This window comes from Stegodyphus dumicola, chromosome 3, assembly GCF_044657685.1.
Source record: "Stegodyphus dumicola isolate Sdum_Otavi_A_Nest chromosome 3, ASM4465768v1".
NCBI lineage: Eukaryota > Metazoa > Arthropoda > Arachnida > Araneae > Eresidae > Stegodyphus > Stegodyphus dumicola.
Genome location: NC_140770.1, coordinates 154,226,147 through 154,253,457, shown reverse-complemented (window position 1 = coordinate 154,253,457; position 27,311 = coordinate 154,226,147). Strand labels below are relative to the sequence as shown.

Sequence of the window (27,311 nt, the reverse complement as noted above, 5' to 3'; positions counted from 1 at the left end):
GTCAGAATCACTAACCACTTTTTTGGACTATAAATTTGCATCATGATTTCCATGATAAAAGGGCTTTTAGTAACATTTCCAGGGATATTGATCTCCATTCATCTTCCACTACTTTCCAATCATGATAGGTTTGCTTTAAAAAAGAGCTCCTTTCAAGACACCATAACCACAATAGTCCATAGGCGAAACATCATGGAACTTTGCAGGAATATGTTGAAAAGGTGTATTTGCTTTCTGGGACAATTTTTTCAAGGAATGCAGTGGTGTTTTTGGAAATATGACTTGTTGCTTTGTGTTGATAAAATTTCATTCTTTGAAAGCAACTTGGATTTAAAAAAATGGAATTTCTTCATTAAATATCGGGCATAGAGCATTTTGTTGATAGTACACTGATTTTAAAATTTTTTCCACTCTTATTATTTTAAATTTATATTGTAAGGAAACCTGCAACAATTATAAGTCTCTTATTGAAGCTTTCTTTGCTTTGAACTAGGTTTGTACATCTTTTCTTTCTCTCCATTTTTGATAATAATAGATTCTGTTGTAGTCATTTAGGTAAGTCCATCCTTTAAGAAGACTCACAATGTATTTTTATTTATCTTCAGCTAAATAGCTTTCATATAGGGTTTTACATATTGAGTTGAGCCACATGACTGAGGAAAAGCTGGTGAAAGTTATGTTTTTTACACTTTTCTTTTCTTTAATTTGCAAATCTTGGTTTACTTTTTTTTTTTTTTTTTTTTTTATAATTTACTGCTATTACAGATGTAAAGACTTTGCAACTGATTTCTGCATTGGAAAATTATCTCTTGTTAGCAATGATTTAACTTTAGAAACAGTACATATGTTTTTCAGGAATTCTTTTGAAGTCTTCTTTTCATGTAGAAGTGTAATGACCAACAGTTTTCACCTTTACGATTAATAACGTTGCTTATTTTGCACTTAGAATTGCTAATACCATGCATTTAATAATGTTTTGAATTATGGAATATTAATTCAAAAAGCACAAAAGCTAACCCTTCTGCATATATGCGACATTTTGAAAGAAGAATACAATTAAAAGTAGCAAGTGATATTTCTCATTTCAAATAATAAGCTGTAGCCTGAAATTTTTATTCCATAACATTTAAAATTCTTTATCGAATTCCTTCTAAAAATGGGTAAACACCCTCTGTATACTGACTTTCAAAAGATATTATTACATTGACTAGTCAAAATATTGCAAAGTTTCCAATAAATAAATAATAACAAAATCATCAAAATTGGTCAAACATACATTTCAGTTATCTGCACTAAATGGGTAAGAGGCTGAACCGAAAAGTTCAATAACCTTAATTCGAAAACCAGCTGGCCTTGAAGTACTTTTTTTTTTTTAATCAAAACTAATTTTGAATAATTATGTTATACAGTACAAAGTCCGTAATCCGGACGTTCATTATCCAGACCTCAAAGCCACAAACTTACGCATGCAGGTTTGATGTGTGCGTTCGCTACGCGTGCACATAAAGCCAGTAAAGCATTTACCCATGCGCACTTCCGATAGTGAAGAAAGTTAGTGAAAGATATGTTTAATAAAGTAAACAAATAAATATGTTTTTTTTTTGTAAATTTTGATACTCTTTAGATCATAATTGCTCTTTATTTCATAAATTACGGTTTCATATTTTTAATTGTATAACTTCTGCATGTCAACTTACCAGATTTAAATTGATGATGTATAATCAGGAAAACCCCTAATCCGGAATCGCCGAAGTCCCGACGAGCCCGGATTACGGACTTTGTACTATATACAATGTGTCCACAAATGTCTTAACAGCCTTTATTTTGAAAGCCATTGGTCATACACTTTCAATTACAAATGTTTTACATGATGCAAAGATTCATATTTGGGCATTTTTAAATTTAAAAAAATGATTTCGTAAAAAATTATAGAATCTTTATATAATCTTCCAATCCCTATATTTTTGTTCAGAAAAATTTTATAATAGTAATAATAATAAAAAAGGTTAGATCAACAAATGATGAAAACTGATCGAGATATTTAATTTCAGAATATTTGACATCATTTTCAACTTGCTTTTTAAGGACTAACAAATTAATTGGAATAATTTGACGTCTATCCCCCTCTTAAATGCCATTCAGCAAGATTCTTCTGTGATTTACTACTATGCAAAATTTTACTATAACTGGTATGCCAAAAGAATTTTCACATTGGAAATTTATAAATTTTTCAAATATTAATAATTAGCTAATTTTCATACCAAAATTTCATTAAACTAAAATTATTTTTAATTTATGCAAATAATGTTATGAGTTAATTATGTGGCAATATCTGCTGTAGTTTTTTTCTACAACACAAAGTTTATAATTTTGTGAACACTATCTCCATTTTAATAAAAAGTAAAGTAAAGATGGGAATGTAGTATACAAAATTACATTTCATAATTTTCTAAAAGTGACAAAACATGGATATTTGCATCATTTGAGATATTTCTGTAATCAGAAATGCATACCTATGACCAATGTTTGCAAAAATAAAGGCTGGGTAAGTACTTACATGGACACAGTGTATATAACAATCGGATTAATTAAGTATTCAAATATATGTTTAAAAATTAAATTCTGAAACAATTCAAAAAGCTAACAAGAATGTCTTTTAATTCAAATTAATAGCCGTGGAGAGAATTAATAGCAGTGGTATCAAATTTTACAGTTAAGACTTAATTTTAGATTAAAGGAATATAAGACAAAGCCACTAATATATAAAATAAGCTTACTCAGCTACAGCCATCTTGTTATAAAACTATTGACCATATTCAGGCACAGAAGGGTAGGCATATACCAATAAGATATAATTTCAGTATCTAGTCATATTTCAGTAAAAATGAATGATTTTGAACACATGTGATAACTTTTCATACTAAGATAAGATGCTATCAAAAAAGAAAAAAAAAAAAAAAAAAAAAAAAAAAAAAAAAAAAAAAAGGCAGAATGAATTTGAAATGTTTTTTTCCAACACAGCAAAGTTCCTTCAACAATGGTGCAACAGCACTGCATGGGCTTGATCTTCCCAAGACTCCTTGTAAACCTGACACTGTCTTCCAGTTTATGATTTCAGGATATTAAGGTCTTTCAAAGCATCTCACTGTCGAATCTTTTAAATTTTATGACTTTTTATATCTGATTCACTGTATATTTGATAAATTTCTAAATCTAAAAAATTCCTGATATTATTTACATTCTACTGAATGTTCTTCACAAGATTCTTCTATGAAGGATTCCAAGGGCTATTTAATCTCTCTAGCTAGTGTTTATTATTTTGGATAAAATAGAAACACACATATGATTAAACTTTTAAAAATTATTATTATTTCTAATAAGGGAAGCACATGACCTCAGTTTCACAAATTCAGCCCAAATTTTTAATAATTATGGGGAATTTAAAGATGGATATACTAAATACATTAAGGTTATATTTAACAAAATTAAGCAAAATACCAAAGCTAAATTTCTCATACTATTTATATTACCTGAAATTCCTCATCTGATTATTAATGTACAAAGCTACTAACTTCAAGAAAATTCCAATCTAACTGCTCCCAATACTATTTTTATTGGCATTAAAAATTTTTAAATGCTACTTTATTTTGCAAGAAAATTTCTCCATGAAAAATATTTTTAAAATAAAAAAGAATATATGCATTAGAAAAACATCTTATAAAAATGGTTTTGGTACTATTCGGTTTTGAGGGCCGTAAAAAATCGCCAAACTATTGTTGATGCCAATGCTGCCAAAAATAATTGCGGCAACACTAATGCAAGAAAGGAAGTATAATAGTAAATAACTATTTAAGATTGATGCTTTAACTTAGTTGAAAAGTTACTTTAATATAGTACTTTTTTATTAATATAATTTATATAAAAAAGGCTAAACATGACTGAATGGAAGCATAAGAGTAAATAAATGTTTCAGATTATTATTTTATTTTAGATAAAAAGGTTAATTTCACATCTTACAATTTTTTATTATTATTATTTATATAAAAAAATTTGATGTATACACCACGACTTCCTTGTATTGGAATATTAAATTATACACATTTTTTCTTGCATTTCATTTAAACTTATTGGATTGAATTAAATCTACTTCGCCAAAGCGCATAAACCACAATGGAATAAATGAATTCTTTAAAATTCACTCTAGTATTTGTTTACCATAGCGACACTCTGGCGCTAGATTCACTTAACAGTATTAATAATTATATAACAGTTAACTTATATAATAATTATACAACGGAAATTAAGTTAAATGTTATATAATCCAATAATTATATAACAGTTAACTTATATATTTCGTTCATATTATAACTCATTATGCACAAAATTTATATAATTTAAAAAATAGAATTATCTAATCGTTGCCACATGTTCTATTCAAATACCATAATAAAGCTAGAATGATGTATAAAAGAAATTAAGCAAAGAAAACAAAAAAGAAACAGTTTTTCACAGACGATTGAGTATTTCTCATTTAATTAATTCAGTTCTCACTTCGCGAGAAGGCAAAAATACATAAAAACTCAAAATATCTATATTAAAAATTACGAAGTAAATCTCAAACGCTTATTTCCTCGAAAAAATTCCAGAAAGAATTAAGCATGATTTAATTGGCAATAATAAATGAATGCGTTATCTTTGTTGTTGCGAACCTAAGTTTCTCTAGATTGGCAACAAATCCACTAGTCTCCTGTTTCAAATGTAAACATCAATGGCCGCCATAAAAAAAGGCTTAGCAGCAATTAAACAACTTTAAAATTGCTGATAATTCTAAAAATATTGCAAACAGATTCATTAAAGACATAAAATCCTTAACCGGAAGATAAAAACAACATAATTTAATCATTTTTTAAAGCAAAAAATGTACAATTTACAAACATATAAGAGTAAAGAAACTGAGATCATGGAGCCGGGTAATAGAGTGGATATATATATATATAAATATATTTATATACGTTTGGTGCGGCTGATTGCAACCAAAATACGAGGTGCACAACTACATGTTATTGCAGTCCTATATACAAAATTTCAACGTTCTGAGGCTACTCATTTTTTAGTTATGCGAGATACGTACGCACGTACGTACATACGTTCATACAGACGCCACGAAAAATTCTCTTCGGAATTAATTTTAAAGCAGTTTTATAATTTTTTTGAAGGAAAAGAGTATTTTATTTTGTCCTTACGTACAGATATCACGCAAAAACATCGTTAAATTGCATTCGATAGCGGTCAAAATGGACATTTTCGTTGAAATATGCTGCCTGAAAATTTTCGCGATTACAATACTTCCTTTTTACTTCGTACAAGGAAGTAAAAAGGCTAAAATAACTGAATGGAAACATACTCATTACAGGTTTCTTTCCTGCACCGCCATTTTGCTACCGAGTTATCGATAAAGCATAATTTCACCTCCTGATTGTTCAAACATAATTTTCTATCATGAATGATGCCTTTTTTTTTTTTTTGAAAAAATTCTATTGCAGACTTTTCTTTACTCGGCAAATCCCAAATTGTAAAATCCGTAGTTTTATCAAAAGAGAATTAAAAAATTAAACTAGTATTTCAATGGCGACTTACAAATATAGAACTATCTAAAACTTATGCAATTTGAAATCAGTGTGTTCGCGAGATTTGGCGTGCTGTTTAATGGGCAAGTTTGCTAGATTTGGCACTTTTGCGCATGCATTTTCGCTGCAATTTTTTACGGTCTCCGAAACTGAATTGTACCATGGTTTTTAATCCATTTTGTTCTACCAAATTTCATTTTTAAAAGTTTTTTTTTTTTTATGAAACACATAAAATATGGCTCAAAACATAAGTGTTTTACAATCCTTAGGTTAGAGATTTATTAAGTTCTCTATGAAGAAAATGACTCATTTACAACTGATGTTTATTTAAAATTAATTTACAAATATAGCAATTAACAGTAGCAGTATTACACACTTTGAAAGATATTTAGTGTATTTGAAGAAGTACGAATTAACAGTACAAACATGCTTTATGATACAGACCCAACGCTCTAATTGTAACAGAACAAAATTCCTACAGTGCTTGCTACTAATTAAAGTACCTCAGAAGAATAATCTTCCCTTTTACTTACAAACCAAGGAAAAAAAGGTTGCAAAAAATATAACACACAGAAGCATTCAGTCTACTTGATCTAGAAGAAATTAAAGAACAGTCCAAAAGCTGAATGCTTTTGTTAATCATGAGGATTTGATACCCAATTAAAATAAAATTTAAGAATTTTAAATAGAAAGTGACCTTAGATTGAGAGTTTCGATTGTTAATTTATTGTCAGCACAAAATAAACATGGAATTTTGTAGACATTATAGAGTATTATTTTATTATAATAAAAATCATGTAAACAATATTTAAAAAATATTTTTCAATTAAAATTTTCCCAATTAAACTTGAGATTACCTATAAAGTGATACTTCGAGTTCATGAGGTCATAAAAGAATGTCTATTATTACATTATACTAAAGGCAATTACAAGTTCACTTTTAGTAAAGCATGTCTAAAAAAGAAACAGATTTTATTTCCTTATGCAACTGTTATTTCTCATAATACAAAATGTGCTGTAAACTGGCTGATAGATAAAAGGAGTCTGCTGGGATATGTGGTTCTCATACGGCCAATAAATATTACAGAAATAGCAAATTTTAAGTTATGGATATTTTGGCTGCATTAGAATGTGCTATTGCAACAAAACATTGCAAAGTTCTAAAGTCGTACACTGGAAAACAGAAAAGATTCCTAGAAAATATCTTTGGCAAATCACCAGAGTAAAAAAGTCTGTAAAAAGTAAAAACATAAAAACATTGTTTCATTGAACCAACATTTGTTTAACCCTTCATCACAAAGCACATGAGTGATATTTACCTAAGGGACACATGCTTTCATGAAGACTTATTAAAGGAACTGATTTGTATTTACATTATGTATAGGGAAAATTATAAAATTCATGCACCTATCAATTTTCAGTGATCTTACCCACTTTACTGCCAGTGGATGACCTAACACCAAACATGAGTTATATTCATATCCAATTACTCTGGGATAATTATGTTCAAATAACATATATTGAATGTGGGAACATAATCTTTTCTCTTTCAACTGATGGAAAACACAATTTTGTATTGCAAGTAATGTACAATTTTGCAAGCAAACAAAATTTGCTCCATTTTTTTTTTTTTTTTTTTTTTAAGAACATTTAGGTATTTAACAGCCACTGAACTCACATTTGCTGCTGAATTGCCAATACAAAAGTTTTGAAAATACAAAATTCCTTGAACTTTTAATTTATGCAGTTTCATGAAATACATAAAAAGATAGTAGAGTTACCTGGATTGAGTAACACAGAACGATTCTCCATATTACACATCAGATCTGAGATTTTTACCGCATTCAAAAGATGCAAAATCAAGTTGCTCCTATTACATAAAGCAAGGACTAAGGGTATATAGTATAAATATTTTTGTCTACAAATATTTTAAAATCCATTCTCTACTCTAGTAATAGCAAAATAACACTGCAGATAACAAAAATCTCTTATATAAATGTTATACAAGATGTAAACTGTATTAAAAATGATGGTGAAAAGGAGATAATAAATAAAGAATTTTCACATATAAAAGACATTATGCTTAAGTAAATTACTAAATTATTTAATTTTTGGAAAAAATGTAGACTTTTTGCTTTTAAATGTGCAAACACAGTGAAAGAAACACATGAATAAAAGAGATAAAATCTATGACTTAACAGCGAATACTGTCTTTAATTTTAATATAAATATGTAACTAAATGAATGTATTAAAAAATTTCAGTTATTCTTAGAAATTACGTTAGATTCATTCTAGTTTCTGAAATGAAAAACGACATAAAAATAAACAAGAATCATTATAAAAAAAAAAAAAAAAAAAAAAAAATTGTTACCCAAGACCCAAATGTTTAAAAAATGCACACACAAGCGTACACACACACACACAAAAGAAGCATGTCTGAAATAACATAACACAAACAAGATCCAAGTATAAGGGATAGGAAGCATACTTACTGAGTGCGTTTTATTTTCAGATGTTAAAACAACAGATGACACAGAACTACGATTATATGATTTAGAAGGAACCGAAGAAAAGGATGAATGATTTTCGGAAGTCCTAGAGACTTCAAATGAACATTCTTCTGTCCTCTCAATTTCTGTATTTTCACACATATTTAATGTTCTCCTTGGTGAAGTTACATTAACTTTTGTATTTTCTAGTTCACAGGGACCACTAAAACTGCATACAAATTGATTTTTATTGCTAACTGGAAATCTTGACTTAAAAGAACATATAAAACCTGTATGATCCTCTTCAAACCCACCTACGTAAGTCAACAGTGACTTACGGGCAGAGTTTTCTTTTCTTTCATTATTGAGCTTATTTATTTCAAAATTTGGAAAACTTTCTTTAGGATGAGTTTTGGCATGCACAATATTATTAAACGTGAGAGGTGCTATTAGATGATTCAGAGCCTGAGAAGAAAAGGTAGACGCACGAGTTAAATGTCTTGTGGAAGATTCTGCAGCAGGCTCATAAATTTGTGGCAAACTGAATCTTATTCTTTTAGATGGAGTTGCATTTTCTGGACTTTTGGCAGAACCTGTAACATAAGAAGGATTTATATACCTCTGCACAATTTTCGGAGTAGTTCTATCACTATTTTTTGATATGCTTGAAATTGGAAAAGCTTTAAGGTGACTATTAACAACACTAGTTCCAGATGAAGTAACAATATTCCTAAGAGTCTGTAATTTATTAAAAGACACATGTTCATTTCTAAAGGCAGATGTGTATGACAGAATATCAGATCCTGTAGTACATATTATGTCAGATGGTTTAGATGCAAACGTCGATACAATGTTTTTTTCAGGAACATTGCATGATAAAAGCTCACTTTTGGGCACAGCCTTCCTGTTTGTTAATGAATGCGTAAGCTCTGAAGACATGGCAAGTTCACAGGCAGGTTTAGACTTCATGCTGAGGTCAGAATTTTCTTTCCTAAGAGAGAAAAAATTAAAATACTGAATTAAACTGACCTAAAATGGCTTCCCTCCCCCCAATAAAACCTTGAAATTTGTGAATTTCAGATCACCGAATAACATCTTATAGAGGAATCTGCCATTAAAAAATTAAATAGTTATATATATTAGCCAGAATATTATGACCATCTTAGACCATGAGAATGCGCTTACCAGAAAAATGCAGATAACATGTGACAAGATGTTATTTAATGACTGCCAGGGATAAGCGGCACAGTGTGTCTGGTCTAGACACACCTAAAAATTTCCTTCTGTATGCACAGAAAAATTGAATGAAAAAAAGTTATAGGTTACTATGAACCTTCTTTATTTATAGTAGATGGAAGCTCAACATAAACTAGTCCATATATTTTAGCCATGTTTAGTTTTTTAAAACCCTCATTTTTCAAAGAAATCTTCCAGACTTTTTTTGAAGGGTGTAAAAGGAATTGTTTGAAAAGAAATTTTGATGTTATTTTTATGGCTGAATGCTAATTTCCTTATTCTATATTAGTTTTAAATTTTTACCTTGAAATCTTGCCCAAAATCAAATGGCGAACCCTAGGTGTGCCCAGACCGGGCTTGCTCACCGATAATCTAGGACAACTGAGAGTCTGTATTCTTTGTTTCTCCGCATCTCATCGGTCAGTTCATTGACAACAATGCTCGTTTCAGCATTCTTTTTTGAAGCTCTATTCAAACCCACAGAATTAAAACGATAAGTGCTATCTTCACAAATTTTTACTTGTGTACTCCTCTAGACCTAATTAGACTGCCTATCTTTTTTTTTTTTTTTTTTTAAATCAAAACTCCGACTTTAAAAGGTAGCGTGCCAAAAAGGCTTAAATGAGAATCTTCGAAATGGGATTTTTTGTTTAGTATTCGTAAACTTCCACTCTCGATAACGGTGTATTTGTGTACACTGTTCACTGTTGGATAAGTGACATGACATGCATGTCTGTACGTTACAACATTGCATTTACTCTACATTTATAACATTAGTAGGGCTGTGAACTTTGTGAATGGACCATGCAACAATAGAAAACAGCTGAAACAATCGATTTATCATGATTTCTTTCATATCACATTGATATCTGTGCTAGGTATGCAGTCCTATACGTGAATAGTTGGCCAACACATGTTCAGGAAGTAAACAGGGCAATTGTCGAGGTACGCCCTGGGAAACATTCTTCTGAGTGTTTTTGGGATCAATGGTTATTATAAAACATACTATGACTTCTGTGAGCTATGTAAACATCATCCCTGACCATTTTCATGGCTTCTGCCTTCTTCAATAATATATGGATTCTTTCAGAAGGACAATGCTTTTGATAACAAAGTGAGAATTATGCTAAAGTGGTTTGAGGAACACAATCTGTATCTGCAAATCTGACATAAATTTTCTCTTGACATTTATCAAGAACTTACAGAATCCATGCTATGATGGGTTTTAGCTGATCTGCACATCAAACATGGTTATTAGGAGGTTATATCATGATATTTTGGCTGATCAAGATAGATATATGTATGAAAAATCTTAACGAAATTTCCTCTCCCCTTAAATTAATAATGTAATATTTAATGTTGCCAATTTATGAAAATAATTTTTTTACTCTTGAATATAGAGCAACTTAAAAAATTTAATTTGAAAAGTTTCAGCACTTGTTCTTGTATGTAATAATATAGTACAAAATATTAAAAAAGTGTATTATGTATGTTGAAACAAAATTAAAAAATACATATGGCAAGATATAAAATATGAAAGAAAACTACTAACTTTAATTTAGCCATGATCTTTTTTATTCCTCCTTTTATTTTGGCTATTTCTCCTATCCCAGGGGTCGGCAACCTGCGGCTCTTTAGTTCCATACGCAACTATTATTTATTTTATTTAAAAAAAAAAAAAAAAAAAAAAAAAAGAAGAAGAAGAACTGAAGAAGAGCATCGAGAATTCAATCGGGATTGGACGCAGTCGTTCGCTTTCATATGCAACTCAGATGGCCTTCCAACTTGTCTCATTTAACTCGCACACAATAATAAATCAAATTTAGAGAGACACTTCACTAAAAAACATACTCAGTTTGCTAGTAAATATCCAGCCGGTGAAGAACGGAAAAAAGGATGTTGACGAGCTCCAAAAACAAAAACAGCAATCAAGTTCCATGTTAAGTAACTGGACGCAATCCACAAGTAATGTTAATCTGGCAAGCTTTGCGGTATCATTAGAAATTTCAAAAAAAGGCAAACCATGCACAGATGGTGAGTAGTCAAAGATTGCTTCATACGTGCATCTGAAGAATTGCTTTGTGATTTCAAAAACAAACCAGAAACTTTGAAAAAAAATCAAAGATTTGCCACTATCTGCTAAAACAGTACAAGATAGAATAGCTAAAATGTCTTCAAATGCAAGATATTTGCAGGTGGAAGATATTCAGCCTTCCTATACTTGCTATAGACGAGTCTTGCGACATAAAAGACACGGCACAAGTTGCCCTTTTTGTGAGCTTTACGTCTTCCCAATGCTCTCGGGACAAAATAGAGCGGAAGATATAGCGAATGCCGTGCAAAAATGCCTTGAAGACAATAAGATCCATTTAAATAAAATCGTTTCAATAGCAACTGATGGAGCCAGAAGTATGACAGGGAAAAATAAAGGGGCAACAAAGATTCTTCAGAGAAAAATAAACCATAAAATTCTTATGTTTCACAGCATAATACACCAAGAAGCGCTTAAACATTTTTGGCCGAAATAGTTGAGGTCATGAATTTGTTAATCAAGATTGTTAACAGCATCTTGTCAAAAGCACTCTACCATTGTCAGTTTAAAGAATTCTTAAACGAAATGGAGACTCAGTATTCTGACCTTCTTCTTCACAATAAAGTGCGATGGCTTTCAAAGGAAAGGTGCTGAAACGTTATGCTTTGTGCTTGAATGAAATAAATACATTCCTAAATGAAAAAGGCATTAATCACCCTGAATTAGAGAATGACAAATGATTGCAAAAATTTTACTTTATGGTGGATGTCACAGCGAAATTAAATGAGCTGAATCTACAACTGCAAGGAAAAGGAAACACAGCCTATGTTTTGGTAAAAGAATTGGTTTATTTTGAAGAAAAATTAATTCTTTTTGCAGAAGATATTCACAGCGGTAAATTGCTTCGTTTTCAATTTCTAAAGCAATATCGCGATAAAACCAGTGCAACTGTTGACACGAACTACTTCAGCACAGTTATAAAAAAATTAAAGATGAATTTGCTGACAGATTTGAGCAATTCAAAACCAACAAAATCACTCTAGCATTCATAGTAAATTCTCTCAACACAAATAGTAACGAAATTGACCCATTTGGAATCGATACTGGATCTCTAGAAATGCAATTGATTGATTTAAAAAGTAAAGCTTTGTGGAGTGGAAAATTACAGAGATGAAAAGCAAGTTGGAAGAGTTGGAGGTCCAGAAATGTATATACATAACACAACAAAAAGCTTTAAAAGACAGCTTTAAAAGAAATACCGCGAGTTGAGGGACTTGTATTCAACATATAGAATAGTCTTCCAGATTGCTACAGTGAGGTGAAGAAGTTGGCATTTGGAGTGCTGACTATTTTTGGATCGATATTATTCCTGTGAGCAAGCATTCTCTTGCATGAATATAATTAAAAGTAGAGTAAGAGGTCAACTAACAAATAAAAATTTAGAGTCGTGTTGGAAACTTAAAACATAACGCTATGAGCCAAATTTATTCAAACTTTCTAAAACTATGCAAAGCCAATGTTCCCATTGAATTTGTTTGCTCAAACGTTTTTTTTATTGTTTTTTATTGTTATTGTTTTTTTATTTTAAGTACAAGTTACATTGTTTTGTCAAGTTTAAATTTTCTACTTGAATAACCATGCAAAGTCATCTCTCCCATTGAATTTGTTAGCTCAGTTGTTTGTTATAGTGTTGTAAGTAAATGTTTAATTTTTTACTTAAATAATAAAAAAATTATCTAATAATGCCCTACATATATTACCTAATTTGTTGTGAAAAACACTATTTATATATGAATAAATAAATATTTTTTTCTTATGAATAAATGGATTAGTTTTTTTTTATCAAAAAACTTTATGAGAGTAATATTTATTGTTGGCAATAAAACATTTTGTGGCTCTTTAAAAACTTTGAAATTTTTGACTCTTTCGACTCAAAAGGTTGCCGATCCCTGTCCTATCCTATTTAATCCATCATCTCAAAATTAATATATCACTGTGGATACTTTTTATACAATCAAAGATAAAAGTTTCAACAAGCAACTGGCAGTATATATTTTGCTGCTTCCAAATGCATACTTACTTTCGGCTTTCGTCTTGCTTTGCCAGCACATGCCATTCACCTCTCTGTGTCCTCTATTAACTAAAGATGTAATAACCTATATAAAATTGTGGGGGTGCATATCACACTCGCAATGACTGCTGATTGAGGACGTGTATTCTGTGTTGCTGCAAGTTCTAATGTTTAATGAAGTAAAACTAGCATTACAACAGCAACTCTAAGCTAATTTACTTTACACAGGAATAAAAAGGAATATTGCCAAATTAAAGTTAGTAGTTTTCTACTAACGGGATGCACACCATTAGTGTACACATGAAATATAAATTTTACAATCAACCAATTTTTTTAATGTTAGAAATCTATTTTATTTATGACATTTATGGTATAAAATAGTTGTAATTAACACCCTAAAAAAGATTATTTCTTCAAAATGTAAAAAAAAAAAAAAAAAAAGAGAGAGAGAGAGAGAGAGAGAGAGAGCGAGAGAAGAGATATCCTCTTGATATAAATTTCTGAAATAATTTCTTTATATGAGTTTTAAGAGACTTTTTGTTATGAAAATAAGTTTCTTTTTAAAGATCCCCAAATTTTTAAGACTTTTCAGCTATATATAAACACATACCGTCTTTGCAGATAGAGTTTTTCTTCTTCAATAGCTTTTTGCAAGGCTTCTCTCACAGAATCAGAGCGGTAACTGGTCAAAACTAATCCATGTTTAGTTTCTCTCATGCCATATGTGCAAATCTAAAAATCAAACAGCACAACTTAAAGACATTTACAGTAATTTCAAAAAGATGAAATGTGCTTCCGAATGTACACAGGGTATACCAACCTCAGTATTCATCCTGCAACATCTTTAGCTAAGAAAAGTGACTACCCATTTCTAACATTAAAAGACAATATGCGTATAACTTTATAAAAAAATGCACTTACTTTTTCTTTTTAACAGAACTCAACACTTGTTTATGAAAACTTACCTTAGAATTTCCATCCAAAGGAACTGTTATTTTTTTAAGATATACACATATACAAGAGGTGTTTGACGAAATTAATATAAGTCAACTGTAGAGGTATGATAAACATATAGATAAAACAATACATACAGCGCTAGGTCTCGGATGATATATAATATGAGGCATTTGTGATGGTTTCCGAATTAAAGCTGCTTTCGTTTCGGGACGATCCTTGAGCATGCACGAGTCAGTGACAGACTCACCTCCTGCTGAAGGTGACGATGTTCTACAAAGAAAAGGATTCCCTATGTAATTATCACACTTTCAGGCGATGCCACTACATAAAGAAAAGGATTTCCTACACAATTCAAAAGGCTACTAAATGAAAAATCAATATATTTTTCTTTTATCAACCAGTATGGAACTCAAGCATGATTTAATAAAAAAATTTCGTATTAAATACTTCAGAAATAAACTTCAAAGGAAGAACTGTGATGGAAGATCAGCACCAATGATAATATTTAATGTGAAGTTAAAGCAACATTTATTTTCCCTCAAATAAAACCAAATGCCAAATTATTTAATGGAAAACCATTTACAAAAGACCTAAATATGTGTTGCTTTTATCAGAAAAATAAAAATATATCATCAAAATTTTATTAGGAAATACAAATATAAGTACAAAAAGATTTTAACAATATTAAAAAAAAATAAGGGGGAAAACTAATAAAGTAATGAATGCCTTAAATATTAATTACATAATGACCTTAAGAGAAATTGAACTTCTAAATATGTCATTAACAACTACACTTAATAAAACTTAAATAATACTAATCATAAAATGTTTTAATGATAGCTCTAATAAGCTCATCAAATTTTAGTACATGGTATGCCTTTACAGAAGATTCTAAAGGAAATGAAATCATACTCAGGTTATACATGGGAAAAACACAAAGATGAACTACTAGCATGCAATGATTTTAGCAGGTAGAATGACAATCAAGAGAAATTTTGTAATTTTAATTACAAGAGCTGTTAGAGAAGTTTTCAGGCTCAAGTCTTTTATTCAGAATCGCACGAATAAATAGCTCCATATTCTCTTATTTCCAGACTAGAGTCCTTCACAATGAACTGCATTTTTTATGGCATTTTATTATTCAATTCAGAAACAAATAAAAATTCTATTAGTACTGTAGCTATAATGTTTTCCCAATTTCTCCTCTACACATGACCTTTTTTAGCATAATTGGTTGTCTTTTAATGTTCAAAGTGCCCAGAAATCTAGAGGCACTAAACCCTCCATGTGCCGTCCTATAGATTTCATACAATGATAGCAATACAACAGTAACTAAGCCTGGGTAAGCTTTGTCTTGGAGCAAAAGTCATTGTTTCCTGAGCAAAGCCAGTTTCCCACCCCCCTTCATGTATTTATGCAAATGAAATTTCAGGACATTTACTGTCCATGTGGTAATACTGTTAACCATAACAGTAGTGGACGATGTGTAAGTACATGGTTCATTCAGCACCCATATATTTACATTTTTTGAAATGGCATCATTAACATTAGGATGCCACACATTTTGAATGTTACATTATCACCCTTCTAAGTTTAATTTAATACTTAATCACATCTCTGACAAATTACGATTTATATATATATATATATATATATATATATATATAAACCCACTAAAGGGTTTTCAAGTCTAATATCAATAAGAGAAATAACGACAGTCTTTAAACTTTTCAATCCATGCACGGCAGGAAAAAAAATTAGCATTCAAAGAGGAATTGAATGGATACACAGGAATACTCCAGCATCCACATTCCAAGACTAATACAATTATGTAAAGCAGCAAATAATGCAAATGAAACATGATACTAGGACATATAATCGGTCTACTAGAAAGTTCTGTCTGTTTCATGACAACAATTTTTGACATGCAAACACATGTTTATTTGGCGCATGTTGGCTCTGTTTTTATCGTTTAATGTATATATACTGATGTACCAAATAAACTAAAACAAAGTTGATTCATGTTAGTACTAAGTGTGAAGCAATAGTATACATATGGCGACTGATAAAGTTTATTTGGGCCACTGTATTTTATACAAATTTCAACAAGGAAGAAATGGTGCAGAAGTATGTAGAAATTTATTGAAAGTATTTGGTGAAAGTATAGTTTCTGATAGGACTTGCAGAAGTTGGTTCGAAAAGTTTGAAACAGTTGATTTTGATCTTTCTGATAAGCCACATTCTGGGTGAACATCTTTGATTGACAACGATGCTTTTACGAGCATGCTGGTGCAAGATCCTTTTCTGACAACATAAAAGATCGGAGAAAGGCTTAATGCTGCTGATAAGGGGTGATCTTGATCAAAGTTAAAGTCTTTTCTGCTCACAGTGTGTAATTCTAGCATGTGCTATGGCATAATATTTCAGTGCAGTGCAAAGAAATCAGAAACCAAAACTTCATTTTCATCATATTAAGCTTTTATATTAAAAAAAAAGAAAAAATTCTACTGAGACTGCTTGTAAAATTTATGCGATATATGGACAACACAGTTCTAAAGTGGTTTCAGAAACGTGGAAATTTTGGCCTTGAAAATGATGTTTTCATCAGATGAACATCCTCTGTAAACAATACAACACTGTTATACAGTTCAGGAACTATCAACAGGTTAAATATCTAAAACAGTACAGTACATTTCCATTTCAAGATTTTGCATGCAAGCTGCTATGATGTATGCATATCGCACACTTTAACAGAACAGAATACGTTTGCTGGAATTACAGCATGAAATTCTTTGCTAAACGGAAAAAAAAAAAAAAAGCTTTTTTTTTAAATGGCTTATTACCGGAGATGAGAAGTGGATATTAAAAATAACGTTACAAAAAATATCATGGCCTAAGCCAAAAGAATGGTAATATTTAGAGAGCAGCTGCAACCCCCAAAAATAATTCTTGTGTATGATAAGATAATAATGAAATCATATACTCTGAACTGATGCCACTAAATTAGACAATAAATTTTAAAAAAATACTGCTCTCAAATGGCAGTTCTAAAAGTATAAATAAAAGAAAATCACACAGAATTGACGAATTCTTGAGGTCTTATCTACTTCCATGATGACACTAATTGGCCCCACATTTTGATGAAGATCTGGCAAAAACTTTTTGAGTATGGTTGGGATGTTTCATGCCACTCCTCTTCATATTCATTAGATCCTACCCCCTTGGATTTTCATCTCTTCAAGTCATTTCAAAATTTTCTGACTTGCCTGGAGTTAATTTTTTTTTTTTTTTTTTTTTTTGCACTGCCACATGGCATACAATAACTTCTTTACAAACAAAGATAATGGCTTTTTTAAAAGAAGAATACTGCAGTTGTCTCGGAGATGGTTTTAGAGGAATTTTTTGGTTGTTGGGGAGGTGGCAAGAAGTTATATAACAAAATGCAGCTTATATGATTCACTGAAATTATACCTTTCAATGCTGAAAGGCACAAATCCATGATATGTAATGAGATATTTATGTTTTGAGATTATACCAACAGCTAAAATTTACTGATCAACACCTATAAAAGTGACCATATGGACTATTTTAATAACTTATTTAATAATTACTTACACAAGTTACTAAAATAAAGAAAGAAAACACTGATATTTAGCCACATATCTTACCAGTATTTTTAGGATATGATACAGGAACTTGATTTATTCCTAAGATCACTCCTTACAAGAACAAACAATTTTTGTAATTTCTTAGATTCATAATTTTTACAAATACATTTCCAATATCCATTGAAAATGCACTTGTTTGTCTGTTGAAGCCTCAGAGTCTAAGCAAAGGCCAAAATTTTTGCTTTTCATGTTGGGAAGGGGGGAAAGAGACAGAATTTCAAATTACAGTAAATTGCTACATGGGTAATTGGGCAACATTTAGTCCCATTTCCATACTTGCCAACCTACGACACTCAAAAATCAGGAGATTTTTTCCCAATGTTAAAAAGACTTTTTAAATGATAAAAATATAGTTTTTAATAATGAATTAACTTTAAATCGTAACTAATTCTTAAATGCAAGTAACACAAAAATACCTTCACATAAAAAACATTTTTATTACTTGCATGGTTTAAGGGAAAAAAAAAAAAAAAAAAAGACACTTTAATCAGTTTTCGTACAAATGTTATAAACAGTGGCAGATTTTGCTTTCTTTAAGAAAGAAACTTCATAATTTTGTTCACAGCAATTGCCAAGTAAGCCTGCTTTCACTAATAAATTTTTTCTAATGTGTCATCACTAATATTAGATCTAAATTTAGTCCTCGTTTTCGCAACAACACTGAGAATCCTCTCACATTCTACATTACTATGGGGAACTGTCAAGATGCCCAACACAATTCTAGACAGTTCACTATATTGTAAAATTCCATCAGCACCTTTCAGCTTTCCAATTAAACTCCACTGGGTGTCGATCCTAGCTGATTTTATAATTTCATCCAAGTTTTCTAATTGTAAACTGCTGTTATGCAGCTGTTGGAACTGTTTCAATTTTTCCTTCCTTTTAGAACTCCTTTCAAGATAATAATAAATATCAACAATGTGTTCATCCACATTTATTGGTAAAGAAGCTGCCCCTTTTTCAGCTGCTAAATTTAAGAGGTGACAAGTGCACCTCATAATCTGAATTTTCCTTTCTTAAGATGCCTGCAACACCAGTCTTCCAAGCCTACCAATACTGGTACATTATCGGCACCAAGTGCTAAGCAATTATCCAGAGGGCCTGCATTTTCTTTTTAAGTTTTAATAATTAGCTGTGCTATATTAAAGCCTGTCAAATGTCCTTCTAAAGTGGGAACATGAAGTAAACTGCATTCAATTCTGAAGACTCTGGATCAAAAAAAGAAACAACAATTGGATACAGTTTTGAATCGGTATTATTGCTTCCATCCATAGAGAGGCAAAACGGAGCTGTTTCAATGCAATCAATAACTGAAGATTTACTTTTCAAACCCATTTCTTTAACAATTGCTCCTGTTTTGATTCTTGCACCTTGAGTATTTCTTAGTGATTTCACTATCGGGAAAACATTTTTCTAAATAAAGCTGCAGTGTGATCCGATGCATTCAGTGGCAGGTTGTGTTCCAGTAAAACGGCAGAGCACAGACATTCTGCATTAATAACTTTTTGGTCCTTTGTTTCCGATGAAAAATTTAATTTTTCGTTTTTTTAAAAACAACTCATGTTATCCTTGTGTTTTTGTGTACGCACATGTTTGAAAACATCCGCCCTTACACCACGCGAAATCGAAAAATCGCAACGACAGGCGGTACACATTGCAAATTTATTACATTTTCTTGAGGAAATAATGGAAGGAAAGTCAAATGCGTACGATTTTTGAAACGTACACGAATATTTCACCTTTCTCGCAGATGTAACAAAAGATGATAATTTCTAAAACTATTTCCCTAAGGCATGTGTACTCACACAACTCAGGATAAAATGAACGAAATAGCTAAAGAATGTCCAAATAACAGCTTGCTTTGTCCTCATTGGCTAATATATGCCAGCTGACACGCAGTGGAGCTCGAAGCCCATTGGAGAACTAGAGAACGACGTTTCTGGATACGTATAATGCTCTCACTCACAAAGCAGAAGCTATCTGATTCGCAAGGTTTTTCTTTAGATATAATGTAGAGAAAATTCAATTGCTTTCAGACATCCAAAAGCACTTTTTTTTATTCATATAACAAAGTATTAAGCCAAGTTGCATAAAAATCGTGAGAAATTTTAAGAATAAGAAAAAGTTGGGAGAAATATATTGTAAATCGGGAGAGTTGGCAACTCTGCATTTCCATCTAGCGAGTCAGATGGTTAAAGAAAAACAGTAGAATAACAAAAAGCGTAAACTGGTTGTTTGGAGATGAAACGATGGAATGAGTATAGCAAATAAAGACTGCATTCTCTAGAATGTATTCAAAATGACAGAAGAAAATAAGACCTTTATTTTCTTAATCTTGCTCTATTTTGTAATATGTAGAATGTATACCACTCTTTCTGGCCAAAAGTGCTAAGCAGTTGTAAATATCAAATGTAACTATTGATCTTCGGATCTATTTCTAGCACACACAATATTATGGGTACTAGTGATACAATTTTCAGCTATTTCTACAATATTTGTATCTTATTTTTATGGTTAATTTTACGTTCAGACAGTATATTATTTTTGAAAATGAAACTGTTAAGTTAGTCAATGTACTTTCTACCTTTTTTCTGCCAATGAGAAGATGAGGGTGCTCAGAGTTATGATACAGATCTAATATAATTAGTATTAAAATATGCTGAAACGAATGAGCAATGTTAAACCTAGTGCAAGTCAGATGAAATGAACAAATCTCAATATAACTATTACAGGAAACAAACAAACAAACAAACAAACAAAAAAAAATCAAAAAGAAGAATTTTTACAAACCAAAACTAAAAAACATCTGGAGACTGATCACGAAGTGTTAAATTATGCAGCATCATAAAATATAGAGTAATAATAATATCAAATTTACTTGCATATATTCCCTATAATGTCTTTAGCAAATGATTCAGAAGCTTATGATTTATAAAAACAATGTCAAAATTATTGACAGATTAATAAAAAAAAGCGGGGGGGGGGGGGGAGGTTCGGGGATGCGAGTAAATATGGTAACAAAAACAAACTAATAAGAGTAATGCTAGTACATTTGTTTATATATTTTATTAATCATTAAATTCTTCCTTTCCCTCCCTTTAACTGCAAGTATAAAAAAATTTATAGGCTGTGAAATTATATAAAAAAAAATGAAGACTACATAATTAAATATGGTACGTACCATCAATGATTAAAAATGCATTTAATTTCCTATAGTGATTTGAACTTATTTCAAACCTCTTACATTCTAGCTTAGTTATAACAAGGAGTAAGGTATATTTAAAACAGCTCAAGATATCAAATATTTGCAGTGACTAGACTATTTACAGCCTACTGTTTTCATATCTTTCAATAGCATGTTATACATTGACATAAAAAATTTTGTCTTTTTTTTTATGATTAACTTTGCTAAACCATTTAACATATAACTATCACTTACTATGCTATATAAAAAAATCATGCTAAATATCTGCTGTTTATATTAAATAATAAAATGCACAAAAGATCTGCAAATGAGACCAGCTGATGTTATTGTCAGACAAGTTAGATAAGTCACAACACGCATAGAGAATTAAACTTGTTTCAGCTCATTTTTACCAGTTAACACTGACCAATACTACAGGTGCCACAAATTGTTAGCGAAGGTCAGAAGTTTGCATATTTTGTCTAATAAATGTAGATCCATTTACATTTCAGATTTTCAGTACATGGCATTGGTAAATGTCAGGACATATTAGAAAATTGTTAAGCTTCATTTATTCAGTACGATGTACACTTCAACAGATATAAAAATTTTAAACTTTCATAGTTACTAGAAAGCAAAATATCATTAAAAAATAATTACGTAATTAAAAGTTAATGTTCACATGAAGGAACACAGGTGCTTATTAAGACAACATTAATGCAGTTTATTAAGATAATGTAGTATAACTTATGAATAAATATATGTTGCAGATTTTTTTAAATATTTTAGCAACTTAGAATGATTATAATAAAATACAAGCATACGGACAAAAGACAATTTCAGTTATTGAAAATATAGTAACTTCATAATGCTAGCAGTAATTACAAAATTAAATCCTACTAAATTTAAAAACTAAATACTGCTAAAAATAATGCAATAATATATTATTTTTTTTTACATGTTCATATCAAAATACTTTATATACACTTTACCCTGAAAAGGACACACACTTAAAATGCTGTATTCATAAATTATATTTATAAGATAGACGTAACTAGTTGATATAAGCACATGTATTTGCAACTGATACAGCTAACACGATATTCCACATCATACATGTAATATGTGCAAGAAATAGTTAAAATAGCAGTTTAAATGAATTATACAACTCTTTAGGAATGAGGGAGTTTACCAAAGAAATGACTTTACCATTTCATGTTTTAACAGATTTCATTTGCAGAATAAAATGCTTTTAGTCACGGCCAATTTATAAAATTGTAGGCTTGGGGTAAAACTCTTATGGGGACTCCTCCTTCCAGTTTTTTTCAATGTTGTAAAAATTACTGATATAAATTGTATAAAGTACTTCATGAAATAGCCTTATAATTCAATACTTTTCTTTATAAAAATTAATTTAAACAAACAAAAAATTCCTTTTTTTGTATATGTTTTGTTTTTTTATGGTTTCAGGTTACTTAGAATGTATAAAATACGAGTTTATACATTTTAAACCATCGGATGCGTTTTTGTGGAAGAAAATGTCAAAAAGATGAACTCAATGAATTTTTCTGGTTTTGTTCCAATTTTAAGGAATTAAATTACAAAGATAAGACAAATTAGAAAAGACAAAAAGAAACTGTTTATCAATATAATAATTACACGAATAAAATGTAGAATTTAAGAATTAAATTTGTTTTCCTCGTGAAAGAATTTCTTTTGCAGATTTATTTTACCATCCAGAGAAGCTTGCCTTTCTTGCTTTAAAAATTGTGAAAATACATATGAATTTAATGATATAAGCCCATACTTGTTTTTTGAAGAAAGAAATGAAAACTAAATCAAGATACTTAAAATTTTGTACCTGTTTTTGGTTAAAAGTCTGAAATGAAATTTAAAAAACATAATAATAAATATTAAAAGGACTATTTGGAGGCCCTTCAGACTTCAGAAAGAAAAGACTCGGGCACGCCCTGCTTGTCCATACATAAATCAGATATTAAGCACATCCAAATTTTAGCAAACGAAGCAACAAACACAATTTGAGTATAATAAAAAACCTGACTCAGTATTCTTAAGGAAACATGAAAATTTTTCATAATATTTAAGTAAAAAAATAATCAACAGAACATAACACTGTAGATATAACACACTCTGACCAATTTACTTCAGAGTTCATCTACTACAGTGCCATGCTAAAAACCACCTGCTCAAAAAATAAATTACAATGTGTTTAGTAAACAACTATTATAAAGAGGTTGCCATCACAGAAAAATTAAAACCTGTATATTAACAACAACAATAATGGAACAAAAACGCTAACTTATGTTCCAGTGCCCATTAATTTGGTAACCAAATTTAACTTTAATAGGGAATGAGATAATCTTGCCCCCAAAATCTTGGTTAAAAAAAAGAGTCACTATTTTAAAGATTTTATAAATACGACCCGCATGTGCACATGCACACATGTATAAAATAGAGAGGAAAAAAAACATGAATACTAAAAATAGGGGGGAAAAAACTAATACTGAGATATTGCCCTAATCTATGGCTTCAGTTGATAATCTTTAAAAAAGCTGCCAATAATTTCTGCTTCTTTAAACCTCAACAGAAATGAAGTGGACTGGCAATGCCAGGAATAAGAACATACATACTTACCTACATGATTTACACAAACTGCATCAAGTAATTGATGCAAAAATAACTACAAAGTCATAGCAGATAGGAATAAATCAAAGGAAAACTATCTTTACTGTAATAAATTAATTCGAATATTGCATATCTTCAGTCACCTCTAAATTAATTAATATCAAGAAGAATATAAATACAGAAAAATTCTAAATTCTTCAATAAATTCATAAATTAATGAAAAAATCTTATTTTCTTTAAAATATCGAACGCAGTACACCTGTGATAACAAATGATATTTATTACCTTAATTTTTTTGATGTTTTATGCCGTTTATTTTAGCGTCGAGTATTTGCCAACATTTCATGTCTGCTCGGACCATGAAAGCTAATTTTAATCGACCAATTAAAAACAGAATTAGCGAACTTCTGTTTTATCAATTTCAAATAGATCTACATCAAGGATGGTTTATACTGAGACACTATCTTACAATGTACTATAAAGATATATCAGGAACTATTTCAAAACCATATATCACTACAAAACTCCTGGCAAAATTTTTGGCACATTTAACTAAACATGTGTAGCTCTTAAAAACATCTTCATATTATGAGACATGTTTGGGAGATCCAATAATACCTTTTTGATAGGACAAATCTATATTGCATTCTCATCACACAGATAACAACTTCTCAAAACAACTAAGGACATAAGCAAAACTCATTTAAAATCAAAAGACAGTGCTCTCTAGCACAGATAAGATGTATTAACACATTAAGCACTGAGTCTGCTTTGTCTACATTTAGCCTGCCATATCTGATTTCATTGATATGCTGGGGTCTAAAGATATGTGTAGAATTTGATAGAATATAATTTTAAAAATTATATATCATCAATCAGCAGTGTTGAATGTGATCTGAATGAAAACTACAATATCAGCCACCAGCGACTGATGTAGCCTAAAGAGAAAGTATACTGTCAGTTACTAGTGACCCACGTAGCAATCAACATGTTAATGCCATGTCACCCATTAACACATTATAAACTTGCACTGACCATTGATTACCACAAACAAAAGCTTATCCTCCAAAAGTCAAAAGTAAAATGCTACAAACTGTTAACTGTGAGCAAGGTAGAACAATGTAGATTTACCCATTTCGCATACTTGCCAACCTACAACACTCAAAATTCAGGAGAATTTTTCAATAACAAGAAAATTATTTAAATAATAAAAATATGTAGAAAGAAAAAAATATTTTTTAATGATGTATTAACTTTAAACAGTAACTAATTAATATCTGAAAATAAACACGTTTAAAAACTTTATAGTTTTTAACTTTAAACAGTTTTTGTCCTTGCACTTTTTTTTGCGGACAAATTAACGAAGTATTAAGCCAAGCTACATAAAAAAAAACGTGAGAAATTTTAAGAAGAAAGGGAAATTCATTAATCAGATTGGCGGTAGTATGGTCAGAAATCGGAAGAGTTGGCAACTCTGCATTTGGATTTTAAATAACCACATTCATTAAAATTTTTATAACCATATTTTCCATCATCTAAGCATATTACAGTAAATTAAGCCTAATTTAAAATATAAATTTATTTATGAATCTGCTCTTAATTTAAAAGAACACATCTATTGTTACACAGTAATTTCATTTCTTTTTTATTCATATACATTCAGTACAATATGTACGATAATAGTATAATGCTAAACATTCATTTACAAAGCTTTTGACATTCTGTTTAATTTTATAACCTAAAAATTCAAGGTTCTCTATCAATACTGATATAGAGTTAAGAAATGACACAGCTGAAATGCAAACATGCTAAAACATCAGCTAAATAGTCACCTCCATAGTCAAAGTTTAAAAAGTTGACAACTGCATGTGATTGATATGAATAATATGCAAAATAACTTCAGTTTTTAATAAATTAGATACACACTATATTTTACTATATAAAGTAGCTTTTAGCACAATTACAAACAAGAAAGTTTTATATTTTCAAATTAATTCAATTTAACATTGATTATAATAATTTATTGAACTAGTATGAATTGAAGGGGAGGTGTAATGATTTGCAAGGGTATAAATCAACTCTCAAAAACTTGGATCACTTAAAATAGCTTTTACGTTTAAAAATCAGTTTTTTTTTTTAAATCTACAGTTTAAATTTAAAAAAATATATATATATCAGTTTAACTTTATCTATCTAAAACAGCTGAAATAACACTTACCAAAATCATTTATACTGGGGGCTGAGTCAGAAGAGATTGGTGCAATACCTACCAATGTTTGGAGGACATTCATTGTTAATAATTGAGATTAATGTTAGAACTAAAAAAAATGCATAAATCAACATACCGGTTCCAGGAAGGGGCAGGGCTTGGAGATTTAACATCAGCTTGTGAAGAAACTGTAGGTTCTATTTCTGGTAAGTTTTCTATTTCAGGTATTTTAATACTATTTTCTGTACAGTTGTTTAATTCACAGAATGCTAATAATAAAATTTACAAGAATAATTATACATAAAAAACTACATTTACAAAAGTATTTAAAATATTTACATACTGAAAATAAAAGACAATTTATAAATCTGATAAAGGTATGCTTAAAAGTTAAATAAAATCTTAAACTGGCACCAGCAGATGTGTCAACCTACCAAACTAATTAAAAAAAAATTTTTTTTAGTACTTTCTGATTATTCTCACCACCATGAAGATGTGAAAAATCATTGCCAATTTTGGAGGGCATTCCCAAATCATTGGAGACTATTATTTTCATTTATGCTAATGTGACAAAACAAAAGTTATTTTCAAAATGTCGCCGCACTAAGAATTTGACAAAAAAGCAATTAATAAAATTAAAATACGAGAAAATTCAGTAAAAAAAAAACCCTTTGAGAAAACCTGTAATCTTCTGCACTGTTGTTCTTCTCATGCACACAAGGATCAGTTTTCACTAAAAAAATATCAGAGAACAGCATAACTTTATTGCTGCACATTAGTCAACTATAAATAAGTAAATAGCTGTTATTAAAGACATATGGTTATCTTTCAAACAACTTCCAATTCGTATTATAATACTTACCGTTTTACACATTGCACTTGGCGGTTTAAGAAATACAAATATGCAACTTCATAGAATGTGAAACCCCCTTTTTTTACACTAGATAAACATTCCATTTTCCTTATTTACACACACACACACAAAAAAAAAAAAAAAAAAAAAAAAAAACATTATATAATCATATAATTGATGCAAGAAAAGAAACAATCAGAAAAATAAGGGTTGAATTTTGAAAGTGCACATAAACAAACTTGTGGTATGCACATACCTGAATTGCCATTTAAATATTTTCTGGCACCACTCTATTTGGGTAGGATATGTTGCCCCATGAATATTTTCCACCGAATATC

The 27,311-nt window shown here is 30.1% G+C and overlaps 1 protein-coding gene across 7 annotated transcripts in view; it reads right to left on the bottom strand.

Moving 5' to 3' along the window:
* The window catches only part of LOC118194378 (uncharacterized), a 139,510-nt gene that overhangs the window by 69,851 nt on the left and 42,348 nt on the right, over nt 1–27,311 (bottom strand). For 5 of the 7 annotated variants that reach the window (XM_085813513.1, XM_085813509.1, XM_085813510.1 and 2 more), the window contains 4 exons: nt 26,257–26,389; nt 14,548–14,683; nt 14,067–14,188; nt 8,121–9,108 (listed from right to left, as the gene is read on the bottom strand). In XM_085813513.1, the coding sequence (XP_085669639.1) occupies nt 8,121–9,108; nt 14,067–14,188; nt 14,548–14,683; nt 26,257–26,389 (1,379 nt within the window). Of the gene's footprint in view, nt 1–4,474; nt 7,498–8,120; nt 9,109–14,066; nt 14,189–14,547; nt 14,684–26,256; nt 26,390–27,311 lie in introns of those variants that run through there. The other 2 variants (XM_085813515.1, XM_085813514.1) reach the window with 2 other exon arrangements.